Source organism: Doryrhamphus excisus, linkage group LG2 (genome assembly GCF_037039965.1).
Source record: "Doryrhamphus excisus strain RoL-2023G ecotype Guam linkage group LG2, RoL_Dexc_Guam_v1.1, whole genome shotgun sequence".
NCBI lineage: Eukaryota > Metazoa > Chordata > Actinopteri > Syngnathiformes > Syngnathidae > Doryrhamphus > Doryrhamphus excisus.
Window position 1 is genome coordinate 2,616,516 of NC_136358.1, and position 15,891 is coordinate 2,632,406.

General features: G+C 40.8%; 1 protein-coding gene across 15 annotated transcripts in view; it reads left to right on the forward strand.

The window, feature by feature from the left end:
- nrxn2b (neurexin 2b) overlaps positions 1-15,891 on the forward strand; it is a 371,144-nt gene that overhangs the window by 162,530 nt on the left and 192,723 nt on the right. For all 15 annotated transcript variants that reach the window (XM_078795285.1, XM_078795326.1, XM_078795309.1 and 12 more), the window contains one exon: positions 15,152-15,453. In XM_078795285.1, coding sequence (XP_078651411.1) covers positions 15,152-15,453 — 302 coding nt within the window. The remainder of the gene's footprint in view (positions 1-15,151; positions 15,454-15,891) is intronic.

Here is a 15,891-nt window from a genome sequence, read left to right on the forward strand (position 1 = left end):
CGCTGAGAGCATCAAGGTCATGTGGCGGATATCTCAGGAGCAACATCGTCATCAGAGAGCATGTACATCTGCTGTGGATTGTTTTCTTGTGGGTATAATTAACTGTGAATAGAGATTACTTGGGTAATCTGGCCCAGCAGTCCACATCCTCCTGCCTGTGGTGGCAGGGCCAGATAGTGAAGGATGAACTGGTAGACTCCCATAATGAGCAGCTACAACAGGCATGCTTATGGCCTCCGACCAGACAAATAACCATGCAGTCGGCCCATTGCCTTCTCCAGCCATTGTGATCAGCCCCAGAATGGGAAATCATTTTTCTATTTATTTTTTAATCAGTTTCTCAATTTCTCTCCTCCCTGCCACCCATACTGAAAGTAATTTAATCTTGGTGGCCACTTGAAGAAATACAGTTTTGGATGCAAGATTTCCAAACGCATGCTTGCACACTTTACACAAATGCATGCTGTTATGGAAGGGAGCCTATATGGACAGCCATGTTGGTACACCTGCAGGGAGTTTAAATAGAAGACAACAAGGAGTGTTTTGTTTTTTTTCTGAAATAGAAATTTCTACTCTTCTGGTTAGAAACTACCCACAAGATTTTGGAGTGTGTCTGTGGGAATTGTACTGAGCTTTCCAACCTCAATAATTAGTGCTTAAACACGTCATGTTTGGTTCATCGTGGTTGGTTAAAAGCAACATTTATTTGGCACTGCTTACAGTCGTGTATTTGTATGTTCAGAATTTTCCGTGCAATCAGATTTCAGCTTCTGTGTGTTGGCATGGTAATCTCATCTGAAGTGGTCCTTCAGAGTCAGGAGTGCTGGTCCATGTCACATATACATAATTAGCAATGAGGCAGTTGTTGCAATCAGACTTTTGATTCAAAGCTTCACAGACACTTTTCTGTCCTCCAATTGGTAGATCAGAGCAAAACTGTTCTATAAAGCAAGTTACACCCAAAATGGCTGACATCTCTGGTGAATAGATGTATTTTACTTTATTTTACATGGCGCAGGCCACACAAATGTGAATGCTCCATGGACCAAAGACACAGAGTGAATGCAAATCAGTATGCAACTAATGACAACTACGCAAGGGAATGGCACTCTTTCAAGTATATTTTATTGTTATATTTTATTTATATTTAGAGGGTTATATATATATATATATACATATATGCATATGTTCTTTACTGCTTTACTGTACGCCAACCGTACCAAGCATCTTTTTTCTGTTTTTGGTCTGTACCAGAGTACCGACCTACAAGTGTGAACATAGCCTTAGGATCAACTCTACCTCAGCCTTTGGCATGGATGTTGCATGCTTTCTGGAAAAGAACTACTTTAGTCACACTTGTGTTCAAAGCGTTGATGCCCACACGCACACATAAGTAGAAACTTCCAAGACATGCTCACCTGTCACCAAACACCTCTGCTGCCACACTTCTAGAGAATATGTTGTTTACCTGAGGCTGCTTGATAGAGATGCAGGCAATGTAATAAGCAATGATGAGCTGCGCCCATGTCGTTTTCTGAATCTGTGCATCTGTGTGCAGCGGCTCTCCGGAGGCTGAATCATCTCTGCTGACAAATAATAAAAGAGAAGTGGGAGATAGTGTGCATTGCCCCATAAATATTTAAGGCGTGCAGGATTATTACAGGGTTGAGGTTTATGATTGTAGTGGTTTGGAGGGATTGTGAATGTGCACTGCCCTCATACATTTTTACCAATTTATATGTGTGGATGATTTGGTTTATTCTTTTGTCACACGTCCGGGGCCTCAAAGTGTCTGATGCGTTTATGGCAACTCCGGCAGGCCCGCTTTATTATGATAGAGTATCTTTTCAAGCACACAATTTCTCCTCACAACTTGAGAAGAATTATGAACTCTGACTATATTGGATTATAAATTATTGTGTCGTATGACTCTGTATAAAGCCATTTACTTGGCAACATCATTCTTATTGGAATGTGTATGAATAAGGGATGGTCGATTTTCTTTGGTTATAAAGAAAGTCTGGATGATAGATCTTGATTATGATAATGCATGGGAAAAGTCAAGTTGAAATAAGTGAGCTATGACTTTCCTTGTGGTGATGTCCCAAGGGTAGAAGTATTATATAAGACCAACACATTTATTGATTGGTCTGAGTCTGTGTTCTCACTATGGTCCAACCCAAAAATCATGCCTGGTTCCCACTTTAGTGCAATCTGCTTTGCCAGGTGTCATGTGAGTCTTTGCAGTAAATAATGATTTATTTTTTTCATGTTTGTCACACTTAAATACACAAAATACAGTTTTGAATTCTAAACTTTTTATTAATAAGGGCGGAAGAAAAAAACTGGCCCTGTGTGAAAACATGATTTGAGCGAACCACAGTGAACCACAAATTGCCAAAACATGAACCTTCCGCCGAAATTACCCCGATAGTGCAGCAACAACCCATCCAAAAGGTCACAAAAGACCCCACAACAACATGCAAACAACCGCAGGCCTCACTTGCTTTAGTTAATTGTTTATGACTACACCATAATAAAGAAACTGGGCCAAAATGGCCTGAATGGCCGAGTTCCCAGACAAAAAGTACTGCAGAACAAAAAGAACAATAAGGTTTGTCTCAATAGTGCCAGAAAAAGTCTTGATGATCCCTGAGACCTTTGGGAAAATTTTGGGAAAAGTTTTTGGGAAGTTGCCTGTCCGTTTACATCTGGTGTAAAAGAGTAAGGCCACATTTCAGAAAAAGAACATCATACCAAGAGTAAAATATGGTGGTGGTAGTGTGATGGTCTGGGGCTGTTTTGCTTCAGGACCTGGAAGACTTGTTATGAATGGAACCATGGATTCTGCTGTCTACCAAAACATCCTGAAGGAGAATGTCTGGCCATCTAACAATCTACTGGGTTGAATAAGGAGAAGATCGGAGAGACAACACTTCCAATTCATTTTCTCCTACATTTTCTTTTCATATAATACATATTATAATACATACTTTTCTTTTGTTTGGTGGCCACCATGGTTTGGATGATTGCAGTCACACTTCGACCAAAAACTCTAAACCAGAAACAGTGTGACTGCATCTGAAGAGTCTTTATTTCAGAAGGAATCCTAGTATGTCTCCCTCTCTAGTCTCCCTTCCCAGCCCCTCCCAGCTGGTGAGAGGACTTTGTTTGTATCCCATTGGTCGGTGGATGAGGAAAAATGACTGCGACATCAGTTATCGATTCCACATTTAATACATCGGGCTGCAACGCTGTGCCAGACACATTGATTTCTATTTTGGATGTCACAGAGAACACAAAAAAGGTGAGCGCTGCTCCACTTTGAAAAATGGGTGAGCACAGGGCTCCAGACTAACCTCTTTTTTAATAGGAGCACAAAGGGCCCCAACTTAAAATTTCAGCAGCTCAAATAGCGAATTCAGGGGTACACACCAAAATAAACTTGCAAAGTAAATTTTCTCTCATTACCACTGTATTTCTTATAAATGCAGAAAAAATAACTCTTTTTTCGATCCACTCTGCTATTTGTGTTTTATGTGACTGCAAACATTAAAAAAAATGTTTTAAACAAATTGCATCTCCACTCAAACAGTGTGGTCATTGTCTTTACGCTATTTAGTGCTCATTTGACATTAGATACAGACATCATGTCTGAATTGAACATTTCGCAAGACAGCGAGGCTGCTTTAAAAAGTAAGTTAGTATGTACCCCATGAAAGTGGCGGCCATCAAATACCTTTCCCTGTGGGGAAAAAAAAAAAGCTGCGAATGAACCACGTTGCAAGACAAAATTTCACTGTAGTTTAATCAAATCAAAGAAGAATCACATTTGGTGTTCATGAACCAGAAGCTAGGCGGGGCAAAATGAATAAACAAAGATGGTAGAAAAGTAAAACTACAATGCAATTCAAACTTGGCCGATCACACACATTGGCATTAATGGTTTAGACTGTGACAAGCTGTCATCGATACATTTGACAGATTTTTAATTATCACCAGAATAAGGGATGTCCGTTGTTGATTCAATATGGGACGCATACTTTCATCTGGTCGCACATACACAAGTAGATGGAAAATTCACTCGCAATGTCTCATATTTTATTTGCAAACTAACCATTTAGACACAGTCTGGAGCCCTGGAGGGTGTTCTTTTTGACAGGAAAATGGTAACCGCCTATGAGTTTTCCCACAAACAAAGAGTCCATATTTGGCTTTTGATTGCTCTGTGCACCCTAGGAGTGGTTGTTTGAGCTACAGCTCATGGCATTCTTTTTGGTGGCGGTGAAAAAAAAAACTAACCAAAAAAAAAACACAACAGTATTTTCCAACCCTGTTGTTTCCAGTACTGTATATTACTTTAAATGCAAAATATTTAGTGTATACACTATGTTGAAATGATAAGCCCAAAGCATCTCATAATGGCTTGTGCAGCTGGTCAGGCAAGGCATATACAGTGTATGACTGTTGATGCTGAGATGAGTTTGCCCACAGGACAGCAGGGTGGTCATCCATGCCAGGATGAACATATGGGAATAAAAGAGGTACACGTGTTGGGGTTAACAGGTTTTATCACCACAGGGCAAACAAAGTTTAGGGCTAGCTTTATTTTATTCACTGTTAGTCCATAAATTTTTTACAGTATATGTTGAAAACCACAGGCTACTATATACTTTCATTTGCATTTCTGAACCCTGAAGGCAGAGGTGACTTTATGTTGCTGCAAATGTGAGATTTGTATGCACAAAATCTTGTGGACAGGGTACATTAGTAAGAGAAGGATGACTAAAAAAGAAGAGTGTCTCTCCCCAGGTCAGTCCTTGTGTCTTCTGCCCCCTCCCCAAGTCAAACCTGTCAAGACCACTGATGTCACATGTCAGTCAAGCATGTTGCAAGTGTTGTGTGCTGCACATGGAAGTCATTAATCATCATGAAGGATGACCATTGGCTTTATGCATGATGTTGCACTACTGAATATGTTGAATTGCACAATAAAACTGCTATGCACGTACATTGGACAGTGCAGGAAGAAACATTTTAACTCCCATATATCCGGGCCAATATGAGGAGTTATTACATCATTCGGACAAATCTGAGCAAAATATGTGCTCCTTTTCTGTGATGTGCTTCACGCCTCCCCTGAGTGTTATATTTTGTATAATTGTGATATTATATTTGGTTAGGGCAAATCTACATGTACAGTTTGTCTAATCCGCCTTTTGAGTTTGTTACTTCAAGTTAAAACGTTAAATATATATATACATATGTTTTAATGAATAAGTTAAATATCGTACATCCCTACCGGTAATGTTTCAGAAAACAAATGAATGAAAGATGAACATAATTTGCATTTCAAAAAACACATTAACACAATTTGAACCAAATTAGCATTTTAGAAAATACATTAATTTCCTGTTAATTTAATTTCTTGTAACTATAGAAACAAACACCAGTGTGGATGAATATCGTACACATTATACATAACATATCATCTTTTGTTAATGTGATCTCTCATTTCAATTTGTTTCACCTTTAGTTAATTTGTTTTCTGAAATGTTAACTTGGTTAAAAAATAATATAATGTTAATGTACCAAATCCCTGTCCCAGACATATTTTGATTTCTTGTAAATCTGGGATTTGGCGCATTTCCCCATTGGTTTGGGTAACTGTAATTTGTTTTGTCCTTTTTTTGTGCTTCTCAACCACCATATGCATGCCTAACTAATACAGATCCTCAGAAGTAGACAGCCTAACAAGTACACAGCCTGACAAGGAAGCAACCTCACAGGGAAACAGCATGACATAAAAAAAATACTTTGAGTGATGCAGGGTTTAATGTATGTTCTGTGTGTGTAGACAAGTCTGCAATACGTGGGAGGATAGGAATCATCATGGATAAAATATAAAATAGATCCATCAAAATGGAGTGAATTGCAGAACCAGAACCAGATAACATGATGAGGATCCCATCACGCATGGCTTATAAAGAAAATAAAACTGATACATTGACAAAGTCCAAGTAGAGGGAAGAGAGGACATGTCTCGACAATTACTGTGGCTGCCAAAAAGAGGCTAATCAAATGGCACTTGGCATAGTGGACCTGTTTTTCATGCGGCTGGTGTGGGAGGGAGAGAATGAGCTGTGACAGGACGGAGAAAAGATGGGGATGGAGGGGAAAAAAGGTTGTGCAGGGATGCAGAGGCAACAGACTTATAGGGACGGGTGGATTAGGAGGGCTGAAAGAAAGATGCTGAAAGTGGACACAAGTGTCAGCGGGGGCTAACTTAATGTGGCAAATCCATGGACCTGTGTTATCTGTGGTACACAGTATATTTTGGGGTGTGTTCACACTTGTCAGCTTTGGTTCGGTTAAAAGGAACTCCGGTGCGTTTGTTATGCTTGTACGCTTTGTTTGGTCAAGTGTGAAAGTCATCATCCAAACTCTAGGGGTGCACCCATCACTTTACTCGAGCTCAAATGTGAATACTTGAGGCATCAAAGACACATACCAGTAGTAAAATGACACAAAGTAAAACATGAATAAATGACACATATGCAAGAGAAAATGCTTTGGAAGTCTCTTTTTTTGCTGTGTGTGGGTGTGTGGCACACTATAAAAGTACGGTATATTTTAGAGGCTTTTTGGCTTGGAATATTTCAGTTGCGTCACATAATATGTCACAAAAGCTGTCAAATCATGTCCATACTTTATATGTTATTTACTGGACAGTTGTTGGCCCAATGACATAGATACCATGGTGAACACTAAGCAAGGTGCACCCAAGTGCACTGTACCTTTACAAAAAACCAACAAAAAAAACAAGATACTGTACCACAAGTGTGATGGCACCGAAAATCCCGTTTGTTTCTTATTGGAACATGTATGACACATCCTATCTATCGCCAATTTGTAGCTTTTGAGGGCATGCTATTGTGTCTTTCAGCCTGAGCGTTATCGTGTTTCTGTGTGAATGAGTCACAGGAGCAGGTCTGGGATTGCATAAAGCTTGCAAGGTTCACCGTAAAAAGAGTGAGAGTGCATCAACAAGGTGGCCAGTCGATGCTAATTTCAATAACTCTTTAATTGTGCGTGTCAGGGATGCTTTGGATCAAATACTGTGTGTGTGTGTGTGTGTGTGTGTGTGTGTGGCTGTGTGCAGAGATAGGGATTCTCCCTTGTAAAATATTCATAGTGGCGTATGCACAAAGAGAGGAGGAAAAAAGCGATAGACAGATCTCTTCAGGGATTTTGATGCTCAGCGTTTGGCTAAGAGGAAGCGAGGAATGATGGAAGGTTAACACACTTCTCTTTGTGTGTCTTCCTCTCATGTCTTCACCCCTCCCTTGTTGCAGGGAATAGCTGACATTGTGACATTGTCTCCTCCTCTTCTTTCTTGCTCCGCACCCTCCCATATTCTCCAGATGCAAAAGAGGATAAAAGAGTTTACTGCTGTCTTCTTTCCTCACAAATAAGGTTAAATAATGAGAAAACAGGTGCTCATAAACCGGGATGGGTTTTTATTTCTCCCATTCTGTAAGTATATGAAGATTGCAAGCTCAACAACTTTCTCTTTGTAAATTTGTACATATTGTTTCCTCTTCATCTAAGCCAGTGCTCCTGAAATAGTGGAATGTGTGCCCTCTTGAGGGGCGTGGTGAACTGGGGGGAGGGGGGGGGGTGAAAGACAGAGAGTACTTTTCAGTGTTACTTCAGACCTGCCAACATGTACACATTTATTAGCATGTATGCTACACAGCTCCACATTTAGTTGCATTTTCCTGCTTTCGGTTTCATGTTCGGTCTGTACAGTACAGACACATTAATATATATTATCAATTTCTCAATAATAGTGGGATATGTGAAGACATTTTTATCCCCTTGGGGAACCACTGGTCTAAGTCCAATTTTGTTTTGTTTTGTTTTGTAACATACGCGGTGCACTTGACAAGACAGCGCTGTGCAGGCTTGTATTGCGTCAGTCACTTTTTTCCTTGAAATGTAGTTATGTCTTGTTCCATGAAGTTATCATAAACAGGCATTTTATGATGAGCATTTATCTGTGATAAACTGTGGGATGACTTGTATATAATTTATAGCCAAGGTGATGATGTGTAGTAGTTTAACGTATAAAAAGTTAAGTTTTCTAATGAGCTAGACATTATCCATTAATTCATCCATTTCCTATGCCTCTTATCCTCAGTGGGGTAAGGGCATGCTGGAGCCTATCCCACCTGTCATCGGGCAGGAATGGCCGCCAGCCAATCGCAGGGCACGTACTGTATGGACAAACTCACTCACATTCATACCTATGGGCAATTTAAAGTCACCAATTAAACTAATATGCATGTTTTTGCACCAGTGTACCCGGAGAATGCGCGGGGAGAACAATCAAACCGATGTCTTCCCGATCTCCTGACTGTGTGGCCTACATGCTAACCACTCATCCATCGTGTGGCTGCAGACATCATTATTTGGGGAATTAGGAAGAGAGTACAATACAAAATCCACATAAAGAAAGTGAAAATTGGTGAGTTTTTGTTAAGATGAGCTCCGGTCGGGTGTCTAATTAACTCGCTGCCTTCAGAGGATGTGCGTGTCCAGAGGATGCATTCTCAGAGTAGAAAAAGCTGAGCCTGTCTTGTGGTAAATGCCAACTCATTAGGTACACTTACACAACCAGATGACATTCAGTTGCATCCAAATGTCTGCTTTTGCAAAGATGTTTATGATTACAAACTTCATACTGTGAAGTGAGAGGTGTTAATTTTATAAGAACTTGTGCAATGGCTCATTGGGTGGTGCGGATGTACCTAATGGTGTGGCCATGCACATTTGCTGTCCCTGGTTGATGACCCAGAGTACTGTACCATTTTTATTATATCCAGTCAGGAGATTGGGTTACTCTTTCCTCAGTTGTGCACACACACACACACACACACACACACACACAGACAAAGCCTCTTGCAGAGCCTGATGTCATATCAATCTTGCGAGCCTAAGCAGACTGTTCAGTGAGATGTGAAATTGAAACGCAGCCTTGGTTATTAGACAAACAGTCCACCAGCCCGACTGCCGCTTCTCTTGTCAATAGCCACCGTGAGTAAGCAACTAACAGCTCATTTGTCGACTCCCACAAGCCTGTGGTGATGTGTACATATGCATGTGTGTCACTGAAGATGGCATGAATGTGGATTGCATATAGCTCCACAGTTCAGATGGAAACATCTGGATAAGATTCCACTTATTTGCACTTAGTAATGCATGATGTAAAACACGACACTGACATGTGAGCTACAGGATCTTGGATGTTCTAATATTTGCTTCGGACTTTATATTATTGCATTATTTTACATCCAACCAATGCCAAACAAAATTAAAACACATAACAAAAAAAAAATCACCATATCGTTTCCAGTTGAATAAATTATGTGTTTTGTTTTTGTATACTTTTCCTCTTCCATGCTCTTAGACCTGTCACAGCATATAATTATTTATGAATTGTTCTATTGTTGTTGGTTCTTTTTTTTTTAACTTGTGTGCTTCATTAAGATTCACACCACACTGGGAAAATAAAATAAAAGAAATATGCATCTGAAACGGCTTGTCAGATGCCTGCGGTACTGCATTTGTTATAATGCAAATTTGACAAGCCACCAGCCTTATTTGCGTAGTAGTTATAAAAGTTGCTGGACGCTGTGTCAAAGTCTCCATTTGCCTTGTTCTCCATGTTACATACTATTTATTTAACCTGGTCGGGAGGTCAACAAGTCTTCTGCTTAATGAAGGTCTTATTTAAAGTGTTGTCTTTGTTTATGCTTCCCTTGAAAAGTGACTCCAACATCATAATAAAATACAATCTAACATTTAAGCGATTTATTTTGGCAGTCTGCAGTAATGTCAACGTGTCAATCAAAAGGTACCATGCTAAGGCTGAACAAACCTCCGAGGGTGAGAGGCACCTACAAGGACTTGTGAGAAATATGAGAATCTATTACAAGAACAAAAAAAAAATGAATCAGGGGAAAGATGAGATGAGACAGAGAGAGAGAAATAGCTGCAGGGTCGCGAGCGCTGCCATGGAGTTTGATATTGTGCTTACAAAATGGATGGTTTCCAAGGCGACAGACAATTAAACTGTTTTAACAGCATCAAGGGCTCGGCTCTTCCACACAATAGTGAGGTTTGTCATTAACATTCAAAGTCCTAAACGTGTGGGGAAGGTTGGCGAGCACTGAGGTCAGAATGTCAAAGCACAATGCCACACTGTCAATCACAGGATTATGTTAAGACAAATTCAAAAAAAAAGATCTGACCAGCATTATTTAAAAGTGGGGGAGGGCAAATAAAAAAATAAACAATAACAAAGAATCTAGTCGAGAGTCCTTGTACGCTGAGGGCTCTTAAAATGTATGACATCCGCCACCGCACTTAGTCATGGCTTTGAGTAAACCCACCGAGCGTTGTGTCGACATCACTTTTAGTAATTAATTCAAGTGCTTGATCAGAGGCCTTACATGTACTGTGCAGTGCCAAATCGATGAGGGGAGGGTGTCAGTATAACCACCGCTGCAAGGGCTTTATCAGTATTTATCTATTGAGGATGTTTCCATCCATGTGGAATGTACCCGTCCTCATGTGCTCCCATCTCTGTTTCTTGCTTAGGAATGTTGTCTTTCCATCATCTTTTAGGGCTGCCCCTCTTTCTCTTACCTGTGCATGGCTGCCAATCTGTTGTGTGTGTGTTCTTTCCATACGTATTTCCCATCCTCTACCTGTCTTTCTCTTTACCTCTCCATTTATGTTTATCTCCTTTGGAATTGTTTGTTCTAAATATTTGCAGTTCCTTCCAATCTGTATTTCCTGATCCTAAATCTTGATAGCTTCATCCGTTTCATAATTTACCATGTGCTGTTGTACTTTGTGTATCTTTACTCCAATGCATTTACTTTACTAATTTGCATCATACACGATAGGTCTAGAAGTGGCCAGTACAACGTCATCAACAAAACATACAGTGGATCTGTCATTTTTTTTTCCTCCATCTATGTTGATTCCTTTTTCATGTAGTGGGATGTTTATGATTATTTTGATGGAGGCTTTGTGAACCCCTGCCCTCCTAGAAGTGGATTGTGCATTGTTATTATTCATTCATTCATTCATTTTCTACCGCTTTTCCTCACGAGGGTCGCTGGGTATGCTGGAGCCTATCCCAGCTGTCTTTGGGCGAGAGGCGGGGTACACCCTGGACTGGTCGCCAGCCAATCACAGACATTGTTATTATTGTTTTTGGTATTTAAAAAGCTTTATTTGTTTGTTAATGGCATAATATGCTTCGTAAGAAGCATGCAGCAATCTGGAAATGATTTAAAGTATCATGAGTGGTCAGCATCCAGCAGCTTCCCGCCAAAGGCGCAGAAATCAAGTGCCAGACAATTAATAATAAAGAGGCTATTATGGGTGGCTCAATTTCTAATGGGTAGTTTCATCCATGTAGTCAGGGCTTACTGTGAGGTTAATTGAGACCTTGACAGCACTTTCGACTTTGCTCCATGCATGTGTGTCCTGACTTACATCCAGCTCCAAGCATCAGGAATTGCTTTGATTGAAAATATAAAAATACATCTGAAAAGGCGTGGAAAGAGTAATTGTTGCTATTAGCTTGTGCGATGTCTTGAAAAGTGATGTCTTGAAAAAAATAGCATTAACCTTTCATGGGGCATATATTTAAATACCCTAGACACGTATTGGAGCACATACATTAATTGTATATTTGGAAACTTGTAGCTTTTTAAATACAGTGGAACCTTGGTTAACGTCATTAATAATTTCCAGAAGGTTCAACTCTAACCAAAACATTCTCATTCATTCATTTTCTACCGCTTGTCCTTGTCTTCACGAGGGCCGCAGGAGTGCTGTAGCCTATCCCAGCTGCCTTCAGGCACATATAGACAAACAACCATTCACACTCACATTCATACCTATGGACAATTTGGAGTCATCAATGAACCTGATATGCATGTTTTTGGAACCCGGAGTATCGGGAGAAAACCCACACATACACGGGAAGAAGATGCAAACTCCACACAGAAATACCCAAGTAGGAATCAAACCCAGGTCTTCTCGATCTCCTGACTGTGCGGCTAACATGCTAACCACTCATCCACAAAAACAACAGTTACTTACAATGTTCGCTCTCATTGTGATGCCAACTGATGGAATAGCTGTGTAAGACGTGTGTTCCCGGTTGAGCTCGAGAAACAATATTGCATTCAAGAAATAATTCATGGCACAAAGGTGGTGTTCATGTTGAACTTGCTGAAACCTCTTCGTCTTCAATGTAGGTAAAAAAACAAGAACTGTTTCTTTTGATAATATGGCATGCTGCATGCCATATTGTACACTAACTGGAGAATGTGCACAAAACGAGGAAAAATGTTGGTGGGAATGTTTGGCATTAACTTAAAAACATGCTAACTGGTGCGCACACTAACCGAGGTTCCACTGTACAGTAATATTATCCATCATAAAACATTTTTGTACATTGTACTAGAATGCTTTGGACGTATTATAATCATTCGACAAATGGTCAATAACAATTAGTTGTTTTCTATGGCTGCTTTTGCCATTTGTGGCCCGTGCATGACCATTGTCACAAGACTTCTCTGGGGGGGATTTGCTTTGTATTTGCTCCTTCTATCTCTTTCTATTTCCCCTTTAATGACTATTTTCTGTCAGTTCACACTTCACTTGAGATTGCTCATAGTGTCAATTTCCGGGGAAAATGCACCTATAAATCCATTTAGCCCATCACATGATGTCATCATACATTCAAGCACTTGTACTGGTACCATTGGTGTGTTTGTCTTCCACTCCAGGCGATGATGAATCAGTATAATCATTCTTCCTTTTAGCAGGCCTGCCCGTCTTTAATCGTCCTGGCATGTGAAAATGCACGGATACAATAAATAGAGCCTACATTTTCCGCCATGCCTGCATGTGGGTGCAAAATGTCTTTTGATATGAGGCTTGGGCTGCCATCTCTGGACAGCCACTCCCTGGAAACCCCATAGGGAAATCCAGCAAGGTCTTGGAGGTGATTTTGCTGTAATGGAACTTCAGGATAAAGCAGATCTGATGATCCACCACCTGTACGGCGGCCTCTTGGTGGTTTGTTCTCATTTTGATGCATGTTACCTGAGCCCCTGCAGGGAGGCCAAGGCGGAGTCGCCAAGGTTAGGGTGGGGCTGTATGAGCCAAACAAACACAGGAAGCCGAGTGTCTCTTCAGATGATGTTGAAAGAATAACATTTGATTTGGATCACTATGAAGCTTGTGTACCAGACAAATGCTGTAGATTGCATGCAAATAACATAACAGGGAAAGTCATGAGGGTGGAGAGACATTCAAATGTTCCCTTCTCTCGCTGTCTTGTCACCGTCCTCCCCATGATGCTGCTTGACATAACTGGACTGTCTCAGACTTTTGTGGGTTTCCTTGCCCCATCCAGCATTAACCCACCCACTCATTTTAACACATGATGTACTGCATTCACCTCACATCACCCGTTCCCTGATGTAGTCTGTCTTGTATTCGTCTTTGCTTGGATGCAAATCAATTTGTCTCACAGATGAAACACTGCTTGTTTGGTGATTTGCACTCTGAAGTAAATTTTGCAGCGTGAAACTTTGGTGTAGATGGAGACATTTTGTTGAATCATTGCAGTCAATAACCACAGCTAATTGCTTTCATCTGGCAGTATTTGATCTGAGGTGTGTACAAATGCATGCAGGGGGAAAGTGTTCCGCCAGCAACTCTTTGGTGATGCTGCATTTTACAAACCCACTTGCTGCCAAGTGTGTGTTTGTGTATGGAGTTAAAATCATGCCAAAACGTGTTTTGCTCACGCCCAACGATTCACAAACAGGCTCAGTGTGGTTTGCAAATACAAAACATCATCATTCACAAACTAATGCATTTAATTTTGCAAATAAGGAACATACACATCCAACAAATGGATCCTGCTTCAGAAACAAAAGGAACATATTTCTTGAAAAAATGTCCTTCAAGTACAAAAAATAACAAATATGAAAAACTGTCACATGACTTTTGTCACTTAGCAATTAGTTTGAGAAAAGGTGTCATTCTATCATTTAAACAAATAATTACTAAATATAAAAGCACCTTTCCCCAACTAATTGGTGTAGTATAACCAGGAGGATGTCATTGATGTGTGAGTTGTGTTTGCTCGCACTACACTTCACAGAAGTGAAATTATTGAATGATGCTTTGTTGTTTATTTTTGGTATAGACACTTATAGAGTGCATTGTGGTCTCACTGCCGGCTGTTTATAGAGATCAATGTAAACCATACAGCACAGAGGACTTCTTGTTTTGATTTAAACATGGTTGTATCTCGTTGTCTGTGTTACTTACCACTGTTGGTAAGAGGTACTCTTTGCTGTCTAACAAATGTTGGCTTGGGAGTTATTGATAACGGAAGTTTGAATCTGTGAACCACAGTGTGAATCTGAAGGCATTTCCATGTGGACGGCAAGCCAGAAAAATTAGTGTAAAAAATTCATTCATTTTCTACCGCTTATCCTCACGAGAGTCGCGGGGGTGCTGGAGCCTATCCCAGCTGATGCCAAAAGTCATGTGACAGTTTTACATAGTTGTAGAGTTCATGGATGTTTTGTATTTGCAAACCATACTATTGTTTCTGAGGATTTGGCATGATTTGAAGTCCATATTGTTTTTGATGTTTGGTCTGAGAAGGAACTTGAGTCCATGTTTATGTTAGCCTATTAGCTCATTCAAGACCCTAAGAATAAGATCCAGGTTTGAGAACCATACCGTTGACTTTAACTGAGCTAAAAACATCCCCAAAGCCATCAAACTTAATTAGTAGGCTAGTGGAACTAAGGGAGAAGAAGGCTGCTGTGGACCATAAAGACGGAATATCCATTACAAATCAAGCTTCCCAAGTACTCTTGTGAAACTGTTTGTAGTCATCCCAAGGGCGTTGTACCAGGTTCTACAAAACAGCTTCATGTAAAAAGTTGTTGCACACCTTATTACACCTTAAAAGCACATTGAAGGCCACTGGACTGTGGTGTCACTCATCTGTGGTTTGGTGTTCTCGCCACAGGAAAGGAGGAGTCCGTGGCGACCTTCAAGGGCAACGAGTTCTTCTGCTACGACTTGTCGCTGACACCCATCCAGAGCAGCACCGACGAGATCACGCTTTCCTTCCGCACCCTGCAGCGCAACGGCCTCATGCTGCACACGGGCAAGTCGGCCGACTATGTCAACCTGTCGCTGAAGAGCGGCGCTGTCTGGCTGGTCATCAACCTGGGCTCCGGGGCCTTTGAGGCCCTGGTGGAGCCGGTTAACGGCAAGTTCAATGACAACGCCTGGCATGATGTCCGCGTCACCCGCAACCTGCGCCAGGTAAACCAAAATTCTCTGTTGGATTTTCTACCTTCTATTTTACGAGCTGGAGTGCAACCTCTTTCTGCTGCATATCTTTGATCTTCACTGTGTCTACTACTGAACTACCACTCTTTAATGTCAATGAAGTACTTCCACAACTATACTCACATTGTGTACTAATGTTGGACATGCATTTTTGCAACTCCTTAGCAATCATCGAGGCTGTTTGTACCTTGCGTAGTATTCACATGCACAGGTACAATGTGTGTGTGGCGAGTACACCTTCTATTGGCTGCTGAGCTCATCACTTGGCAGTTGCAGGGTGCAGCGGTGAGACACAATCAATTTCACTTACACTTGCCGTGCTTACGAGCTCACATTTTGGAGGCAAATTGTAATTGGAACGAATGGCTTGTCAGAGCTAATAATGGCCAGTCTGAGCAGTTCTTGAATACC